Here is a 10,693-nt window from a genome sequence, read left to right on the forward strand (position 1 = left end):
CAATTAGTCAGATGTGATCATGGATCACTCTGCAGCAGGCACATTTGTTGTGCATCACACAATCTCCACACGGTGGAGTCTAAAGTAGAGATCAACCGAAAATCAGTGTTCCTGATATTTAAGTCTTTTTCCATTATCGGATATCAAGTTTGTAATATCGGATCCACCGATACATGGCGCCATCTTGTGTGCTTTTTGAGAATTGAGAGCAAGACCATGTTACGGCTCTGCATCTAGAGAAAAGACGAGTCAACAACGGCGTTTACAGGTAAAATAACTCGATTTGCTTTAATTGATCTACTTTATCATATCCAATAATGCACAAATGAGATGAGTTACATAAATGACTGATATGCATTTTAAGCTTGGTGTTGAGAAATAGAGACAAACTCATGCAATGCATTACATGTCCCAAAGACGCAACTTTACATTAGTTAAAGACAACAGATTTAAATAAGGAAACAAAAATTTGGAAACAAAACGGCTTAATTTAACTCAAGCAGCGTACGCTCTTCTGTGTCAGCCGTGCGCTGCACGGATGTGCCGTTTTCATTCAAATCAAAGCGTAAATACACGTAGAAAACGTATCCTTGTGTTGCGGCTGACACAGAAGAGTGTATGCAGTTTGCGTTCAGTGGATATTCTCCAAAATGGCGCTACAGTGATGCGGAGAGACACAGAGGAGACAAATTGTTGAATAAAGTCGTTATTTTTGTTTTCTTCGCATACAAAAAGTATTCTCGTCACTTCATAACGTTACGGTTGAACCACTGATGGCAGATGGACTATTTTTATGATGTCTTTCATACTTTTCTGGACCTCGACAGTGTAATTTACTTGGCAGTCAATGGGACAGTCATAAGCCTCCCGGTTTTCATCCAAAATATCTTAAATTGTGTTCCGAAGACGAACGAAGCTTTTACGGGTTTGGAACGACATGGGGTTAAGTGATTAATGACAAAATTTTCATTTTGAGGTGGAGTATTCCTTTAATATGTGCTTAATTAGTACCAATAAATGGCTAATATTCTAGTAATATGCATGCTAATAAGCAACTAGTTAAGAGACCCTAAAATAAAGTGTTACCGTTTTTTTTATCTTCTCAGAGTTCATGCAATATGATTGGAATGGAATTAACAGGATATTAACTGGTTTCCAGATTTTACAATGTGCATTTTCATACAGGAACAAATAAAACCTAATAAAACTACCCATCTCTAAAAAAACATAACCCAAATGACAACAGGCTCAGCCCTGCGTATGGGTAGAAAACAAAAGCATTTTTTCAGTGTAACTACTGTAAAACGTGACAAGTCATTTATTGGCCAATGTTTCTGCAAAAAAAGACTAATGAAGAGGTCTAGGATTAAAACTTGATGATGATGATGAAAACATTTAGCATTTTACAGCATCACTTCATCTGCACTTGCAAAAAATGCAGTGTCTTTATGTTGTTATTTAGCTCACATCATATGGAATGCATATTGCTTGTCTGTAAGGACAGAGAAAACACGAATATGAACTTGGGCAATTTTTTGTCAATTTGTTCTATTAGCCTAAACAGTCTTTCCCAGCAAGATGGGATATTTATACATGTTTTATTTTAAAGAGGTCCTGAACTGCATTTTGCATAAAAAATTTTCATCATTTAGAAATAAAAGGACATTTTCTACCCTGATTTTAGTCCTCTTGATTTGAACGCTCTGTTGGTCTGCTTTTAGACTTCAGTGGAAACACCCATTGCTATGATTGGCTGATATCTTTGCATATGTTTTACATGTAATACATAAATCTTTGCTTTGTATTACATGTGGAACGTTCTCAAAAACTTTTGAAGTTTTTACTATTACGGCTATTGAGATGAATAATCATGGGGAGTGTTGATTATAGCATTTATTTAGATCTACTCCTGTCGCATGAAAGGTTGCAGCGATGAGCATTGTAGCCGATGAGACTGAGCGCATGAATGCAGTGATCTCGTCTTTTTGCAACTCGAGTTTTGCACTTTCACAAATGTTTTCATCATAACTAAGTGCAAACTCTGAAACTTACATGTTTTTATAGTACAATGACTTCTTACATGTCAAAACATCTCAATTCATGACCCCTTTAAATTAAACTAAATGTGCATTTAATTACATTAAATTTAATATAATGCTTCACACACTGCTTTTAGATTATGGGCTCTTCAGTTTGTCTTGTTAGAATTCTTATAGCCTATAGTTATCTAAACATCCCCATGCAGTAGAGTTTGCACACTACACCTGTTTTATTACCATTCTGTGCCCATCATCTGCTGTTTCCAACACTTAATCAAGCCACTCTTCTTTAAAACATGTTTTATTTCATGTCATTGCATTTGCGTTGGCTCATGTGTTGAGTTATTTCTTCAGCAACCATTCAAGTATTTTACAGCGACTCATTTGGCGCACATCATTCCCTTTCTATGAAACCTGTAAACAGCATTCACCAGTTCTACCTCTAAAGCGACACCAGCTCTATAGCGGTTTGCCAGAGCATTGCAATTATTTCACAATTATTAAACTTAATTACGCATTTATTAAGATTAACAGTGATTCTTAAACACTGCTGATTGGTCATTGTGTTCACGCGCTCAACAGATACGAATGTGATTGGCTTCAATGATCATCGCTTCTTACTGTTGACAAGCAAGTACTTTTATGTTGGTACTTTTGACAACACTAATTCCTGGAGGCTCTGTTTGCTACTGTGTGACCATGTGTGATCCTTTCCCTTCAATGTGCATTTTAAATGGCCACATCTGGATATAAAACTCAAAACTGAATGAAAATGAATATCCAAAGACACTTTTAACATCTCTCAATAACTGACTATTTTAAGTTTTAAGTTAAATAAAATGATTTGATTCTCAACTGTGTAGAGAGCTCAGTTGAACCATACTCACTTTGGCAGAGTGACATTAACCATTCCAGATGAAACGATTTCCACTGACTTCCCCCAGAACTTATTCTTCCATCTTTGGTCTGAAAATGTAGAATGACTGAATGAATGAATGAATGAATGAATGAATGAACAAACAAACAGAATAAAATAAATGCATATATTTATATTAAAAAAATATTTGAGGTGTGTGATTTCATTTGGTAATGAATGTGACATAGAATTTTAAACCTACAAGTAAGTCTATTTTTATGATAGCACTGACTGTAAAGTGACTGTAATGGGGTTATCAAAATAGCCTAACACAACTCTGTGCTTTTGTTCTCATTTACTTAAATTTTTAGTTTAGTGAATTTAACTTCCGCTTTAAAAGCCTTATTTTTGCCCATATTGCCCAACCCTACATTGACCAGCCAAATGCTGCATTTATAGCACATACAAAACAAGCCGTTAGCAAACTATGACTGTCCAAGCAAGAACTGGTGGTGTAATTTTTTATTTTTTTGCTAGTGGCAACAAATGCACCACTGGAAGGTCAGTGTGCAGTACTCGACAACGGGGATCGGTCACATTATTTTAAGGTCCACTTCTCACCATTAACAAAACAACAAATGACTTTTGCCTCAAACTCCTAATTTGCTGCTTATTAATAGTACTAGTGTTGTCAAAAGACCCGGTATTTCGGTACCAAGTCGGTACTAAAAAAATTAAAACGTTACGGTACCAGAATGGCATTGGTTTTGTACATTTAATTTTTGTTTAACGTTATTAATAAAAATGTTGTTCAATTAGCATGTTTTTGTGTTTTGTTTTGGTACCGAAATTGGTACCGAGAACCGTGGATTTTCACTGGTATCGGTACCGAATACTGAAATTTTGGTACCGTGACATCACTAAATAGTACGGTAGTTTTTAAATGTAGGTATTGGGTAGGATTAGGGATGTAGAATATGGTCATGCAGAATATGTGCTTTATAAGCATGTTATTAATGTTGATAAAAGGCATGCTATTAAGCAACTTGTTAATAGTAAGAATTGGTCCCTATACTAAAGTGTTACCGGGGAATCAGAGATCAGTGGAGCCACCCATGGGCCTCTCAGCAGACTGCCTCTGTAAGGAGAGCTATAAACCATTGCGATTAGATTACACGCGTCGCAACATGTCTTCAAGACCATCCTATGCAATATGTATCTGGGTAGAGAGATAGTCTTGATACAATAGAGCATTGTGGGTTATAATGTAACAGTGGCTCTCCCAGTGAGAGAGAATCTCTCCACCAGCTTATGTAGGCCAGGGTAGATATATTTGCTGTGCATGAAATAAGGGTAATGTCTTAGAGTTTGTCAACTGGGATTGTTTTTTTTAAAACAAACTAAATGTGAAAACACACTGTGTATGTAGAACGCCTGTAGAAGGCACCCAAAAACATTGCTGTATGTTTCCACCCACCCGTGTCATAGACTGTTTGACCCCCTGCCCTCACCACACAGACTGAGAAACAGCTTCTTTAATAGCTTTAATAACGTATTTCAGTCAAATGTAAAATTAAAAGGGAACATTATGTATAATGTTAATTCAACTTTAAAAAAAATAAATACATTTAAAAAAAAAAAGCTGTATTTCATTGGTCAATTTTAGTAATTATTGTTTTTTGTTTTTTTTCTAATGAATTATCTAATATTATACCATGGTCTGATTGGCTGGCAGGTGTGAATTAAAACCGTTTAATGCACAGGTAGTTCCAAGTCAGTTTAATCACCGTTCCATATTAATGCGCTGCTTTCAGTGACACACACATGGTGTTGCTAAATTGTTTTGGATGGTTGTTAGAGTGTTGCTATGCAGCCATTATGTATTATCACATTGCTAGCATGATTAAAGGTCAAGGTCAATTTATTTATATAGCACATTTAAAAACAACTAGTGTATACCAAAGTGCTGTACAAAACCAATAATAACAAGGAGTAAGAAAATAAAAGAAAACTACAAAAACAACAAATAACCAATAAAAGAGATTGTACACATTACAGTACACAAAACACAGTTCAACCAAACACCAGAGAATACAAATAGGTCTTCAGCCGTGATTTAAAAACCGTAATGGAAGGGGCAGATCTAATGTCCTGAGGTAAGCTATTCCATAGTCTAGGACCAGCTACAGAAAAAGCATGATCCCCTTTCAACTTCAAACGAGAGTGGGGAACATGCAGGAGTTGTTTATTAGAGGATCTGAAAGTTCGAGAAGATTGTTGGTAACTGTCCAACGGCCAGATACGATGGTGCTACACCATTTAATGCTTTAAAAACAAATAATTACATCTTAACATGGATTCCATACTGCATTGGTAACCAATGAAGAGATGCTAGGACTGGGGAGATGCTTTCCCTTCTCCTAGTGCCAGTCAGCAACCTCACGGCTGCATTTTGAACCAACTGTATGCGATACAATGAAGATTGAGATCCATATAGAGGGTTTTGCAATAGTCTAAGTCTGGAAGAAATGAATGCATGGATAATCTCCAAATCCTTAAATGAGAGCATAGGTTTTAAGTTTTTTTTTTTTTAGGTTTAGCTGCTCTGCGCCACTGCACTTATCTGTTTTTCAAAATTCACAGAGACAGCACCAGAAGGCCCAAAAACAACAATCTCAGTTTTGCTTTCATTTAATTGGAGAAAGTTTCTTGCTGTCCAGCATTTAATATCTGTAAAACATTTGAGGAGTTCATAGTAAGAGTTCTCAGAACTAAGGGGGATGTAAATCTGAGTATCGTCAGCATAGCAATGATACGAAATATTATATTTCCTCATGATAGAACCCAAGGGGAGCATATACAAACAGAATAAAATAGGACTCAAAAGTGACCCCTACGGTACCCCATATTTGAGTGGTGCAAAAGGAGAGGACCTTCCAATAATCACCTTTACTTAAGATTAAGCTGAGTAGTGTGATCAACTGAATCAAATGCAGAACTAAGATCAAGTAAAATTAAAATGGCAGATTTACCAGAGTCCAGAGCAAGGATTTAAGGATTTAAAATAAAAGTTTTGTTATGAAGAGGTCTCGAGTTTACCATTGCCAACTTGGCAACACGAGTATGATCTTCCACAAATCCATTTGAAGTTTTCGCATATTCCAGCGATGGAAGATTTTGTAGATTGGCACCTCTTTTGATAATCCATGGTCGCACTATAGCGCAACCAGTTGTAGCCTCATCTGGTAGGACGGGCAGTAGACAGTATAGCGATGAAGAGAGAATTCCCCCCCCCCCAAGCGTTGTCCATGCAGGTCGCACAACCCTGACGCGTGCAAGGATCTTCTGATCCTGACCAAAAAGCCATCCCGTTTTCCGTGCTTTCTGTGGCGTCTTTACCGATAGAATGAGCAGCTGTGGCAGGTGGCCTCAGGAAACAGCGAAGAATAGCGGGTGTTGAAATACTGCTCTACACATTGAGCACACAGTTCAGTGACAGCGGACTGAATATCAAGAAGGGTTTGGCGATCATAGGAGAGCAAGGTACCGATTCCTTGTGCACATATACACATTGATAACACAAACACATACACAGTACCGCCGCTCCCTGTACGCAGAGTACACAATTTGCGTAGGGCACCAACTCCCAGGGGCGGCACCATCCCAGATGCTCAAAAAAACACTTTTGTTCTATATTACTATTAACATATGCATATAGATAAATACAAATATTAACATACAGAATTATAAAAAATGCATTTGTAGTCAGTAGGCTAAGCACACGTGATGTGACATTCCCGCATCCACACCCACCCTCACCTCACGTTTGCAAATGATCATAATTGATGGACAACTAGGCCTATGGCCGGAAACAAAACATCAGCAGTCCAGCGCCGAGAAAAGAAAAAGTAAAAAATCCCAAGATGAAGCCCGTGCATCCCTTTCAGGTATGTTCATATTCCTGTGAAACTTTTTTTGGCTGTTGATGTTAATAACATTTATTAACGTTAATTCATGTTTTAATTATCATATGATGAGCTCATTGACGACTTCGCCTCCAAAAATAGCAGGAGTGTGCCTTTGTAAATTTTGAAAGCTCCAGCAGATGACGTATATCAGTGTTGATTTTCTGAGTGCCTTGTTGGCAGAAGCTATTAACAGTAACCTACATGTGATTGGGATAGTCAACACTACAAAAGACTATTGGCAAGCAACAGCTCCAGTGGCGTAGATGGTAAAGTGAGTGATTTAGACGTTTTGACACGATTGTTTTGACCAGTGTTCGAATCCGCCTTTTGCCAAACTTTTTTTTCTCTCTTTTCAAATCTCATATCGCATCGGATAGGCATTTATTTTCAATAAAAATGAAGCAAATAATCGAAAAGTTTAAAATAATGTATAAGGTAGGGTTAGGGTAGGTGTAGAGAGGGCTTTATTTGTCCCAATAAGGTGGAATACATTTTTTTTATTTGAATTAAAATGATAATTTACACTCAATATGTTATTACTACATATGGTTTTATAATTTACCACACTATTGAGGTGCAGATAATTGCCACAATTTCCAATTAGTAGTATAAATAGCAGAAAATCCTGCTATTTTATCAGTGTAAATGGAATCTACAGCTATTTGCACTTGGTGTAAAAAGCATATCGCTAAGAAAATACTGCTATTTTCACTTAGTGTAAATAGCATCTATCGCTAAGAAAATATGCTATATTCACTTGGTGTAAACGCACATACAGAACATGAGAAGAACAGCAAAGAACATGAGCAACGGCAGACCAACAACCACACTGGCACCATCTTGCTCAGCAGGACACCTCAGCCAGCATGTTTCAGATAGACACTATGCTAGTTGCTAAAAAAAAGATACAGCAACACGAGTCTGAACAGTCTGACGGTGGTTGAAGCTTCAAAGCTCTAGGACAAGTTAGAGTCAGAAATTTTAGTCTCAGAGGAAGAAGAATATGTTTAAACAGCATTTCAGTATGTTGGCTTTCTAAAGCCAACCTAATTAGTCAATACTAGCTTTACCAGCACAGGATTTTGCCAAGGATCCTGCCTAAATTTCTTATCTACAACTTTTCATTCTGCACCATTGCTGACCTAGAGACAAAGGTTAGTAGCTACTAAAAGAGATAGTTGTGTCTGCTTAGCATGAGCAGCACTGACTTAAAGAGCGGTTTCACACTGCGTGAACAAGGCATGACTAGAGCGCAACCATTGCAATTGTGTGCGTTTACACTGACCACATCTCTTCTGACACTGCACAGAAAATAAAGATATTTCTGGGATACTTGGCCAAATGTTGTCTTTAATAACAGCCAAAAACATAAAATGGTTTTGAGAAAGGGGTAATTGAGAACCATTTTAAACTTAACAGGGTCTTTGCGTGTCAGTCGCCCTGCATAGGCCTGTCACGGCGATATATTGCCTCAGAAGTAATTGTGATTAACAAAAATATTGTAATTTTACGTCCATTTTATGCCACTGACTATAATATTTCAGCAGTACCTATCAGCACCCTCAAAGCATCACCTGGGTAATGCTGAAGCGGATATTGACATCAATTCAATGCACTGAACAGCGCTGATGCCAGTCGTGGGAAATCCCCTTAAATCTGAAAGGATGCTACAACAAAGATAACGCTTTCATCTTCTGACAACTGATGACAAACAGTTTTTTTCCATAAACAATTGCTGCTAGCATAGAGGCAGAGGTCTGATCGGCTTTAACTAGGCTGGAAGAGGGTGTCTGATGTTCAAAAGACTCAAAATACACCAAAAGTCATAGGACACAACACTGCTTGGCATCAAAAAGTGTTCCATTATATCTGCTTATTGGGTATCTCTGTTTTGAAATTAATATTAAACGTAACATCCCACATGAAGAATTCATAAAATTTTGAACTGTTACCTTGCCAAAAGCTGAAGTTATCAGACTCTGCATGGCAGGCAGACAGAGGTGGGTGATGACTGACCTAGAAAGAGGAGAAAAAAAAAAAAACAACGTGTTAAAATGCAATTATTTCAAATACAGTCCTTCATATTGTATGTACTATATATTAAGTGTTCATACCTGCTCTGCGATATAACGGAAACCATGGTCCTCCCGCACATTCTCATACGTTTCCCCTAGAACAGGGTTAAAGGGTTTGTAACGATTACGCCAGCTGGCCCAGGCATAGCCTGAAATAGAGAACACAGCCACATAAACCTGAAAGAGAGGGGAAAAAGGCAAATTACAAATAATACCTCAGACTAATGCTGCACATGCAGTCAACTCCACTTATTGAAGGTTATCTTCATAAACTGAAACAAAGACAAAAGTTAAAATACAAAAAAAAAAAAAATACAATAATTTTCATGATTTAAACAAAAAAACTCAAAATATAGTTTTTGTTTTTGTTGCTGCAATTTAAGTAGAATTTAGTTATACAATTTGGATGAGGTGTTTTAAAGTGAAACCTGTCATTGTTCTTTTACACGCATGCAACTTATGGTGCATAGCAGCTGTACATTACAGGTGCTTTGCAGGCCAGTCGCTCTGCATAGGCCTGTCACTGCGATATACTGTCTCAGAAATAATCATGATTAATAATATTATTGTCCTTTTACAATCATTTTATGCCACTGACTATATAATATTTCAGCAGTAGCTATCAGCACCAGTCAGTGCAGTTAAATTGTTATGCCAGTAGGTGGTAGCAAGGGTCTGGCTTTACGAGCAAGTCATCATTAAAGGGGTCATATGATGCGATTTCAAGTTTTCCTTTCTCTTTGGAGTGTTACAAGCTGTTCGTGAATAGATAAGATCCCTAAAGTTGCAAAGACTAAAGTCTCAAACCCAAAGAGATATTCTTTATAAAAGTTAAGACTGGTCCACACCCTCCTAAAACGCCTCGTTTAAACACGCCCCCACATGTCTACGTCACAGTGTGGGAAGATTTGCATAATGCCGCACAAATGTTCACGCAAAGAAAGAAGGCGTAATTTTGTTGCTGCCACCACCGCTGCCATGTTGTGAAGACGCTGTGTGTTTCCTTTTACGAAAGTGAAAATAGTTTGTTTGGCCTTTCAAAAGAGGACATGACTAGAAATCAGTGGTTAAGTTGCATTTACAACACTGTTCCAGAACAGTTCAACCCAAATATTCAGATGTGTGCAGCGCATTTTATGGAGGACTGTTTCCTGATGCTGGGAGAGTAGACTACAATGCCGGCTGTTCTGACTCACAGACTGTAAGTACGTTTTCATATTTAAAGAGCAGGTCATATGGTTTTTTAAAGTGCCCTAATATTGTGTTCGAGTGCCCTACAACAGGTTTAAATGCATCTAAGGTCAGAAAACACTGTAATTTTCCCAGAATATACATTTATTGGTCCATGATTTCGAAACGGTTTGTTCGATTCAGTTCCGAGCGAAATGTCTTTAAACCCCTCCCTTCCATAACCCTACTCTGCTCTGATTGGCCAGCTGGCCGAGCCTGTTGTGATGAGCACTTGAGCAGTTTAGTGAGAGCTACCATATGTGTTGCCAAGTCCGTGGTTGTTTTTGATGTCGTGGGTTGTAGCGACCCCAATAACGTCATATTTAGGCACTGGAATGCGAATGCGAAAGGGGGACCACCCTCGAAACACGATTGGGCTAGTTTTGAGTAGCAATTGGGCGGGTTTTGTTGTGACAACCTGGCAAACCTAGCATGCACCTTTACATAAAACAATAATATAATGCTCCAATCAGTTCTTAAAATAATGACATAAAACATTTTGTTTAACACTTATGCAAGCGAATC

At 37.8% G+C, this 10,693-nt stretch overlaps 1 protein-coding gene across 3 annotated transcripts in view; it reads right to left on the reverse strand.

Annotated features, from left to right (window-relative positions):
• LOC107658001 (oxysterol-binding protein-related protein 3-like) overlaps positions 1-10,693 on the reverse strand; it is a 41,719-nt gene that overhangs the window by 8,016 nt on the left and 23,010 nt on the right. For all 3 annotated transcript variants that reach the window (XM_016446377.1, XM_016446376.1, XM_016446378.1), the window contains 3 exons: positions 8,978-9,115; positions 8,816-8,879; positions 2,927-3,005 (listed from right to left, as the gene is read on the reverse strand). In XM_016446377.1, coding sequence (XP_016301863.1) covers positions 2,927-3,005; positions 8,816-8,879; positions 8,978-9,115 — 281 coding nt within the window. The remainder of the gene's footprint in view (positions 1-2,926; positions 3,006-8,815; positions 8,880-8,977; positions 9,116-10,693) is intronic.

This window comes from Sinocyclocheilus anshuiensis, unplaced genomic scaffold (assembly GCF_001515605.1).
Source record: "Sinocyclocheilus anshuiensis isolate Anshui unplaced genomic scaffold, SAMN03320099.WGS_v1.1 scaffold547, whole genome shotgun sequence".
Taxonomy (NCBI): domain Eukaryota; kingdom Metazoa; phylum Chordata; class Actinopteri; order Cypriniformes; family Cyprinidae; genus Sinocyclocheilus; species Sinocyclocheilus anshuiensis.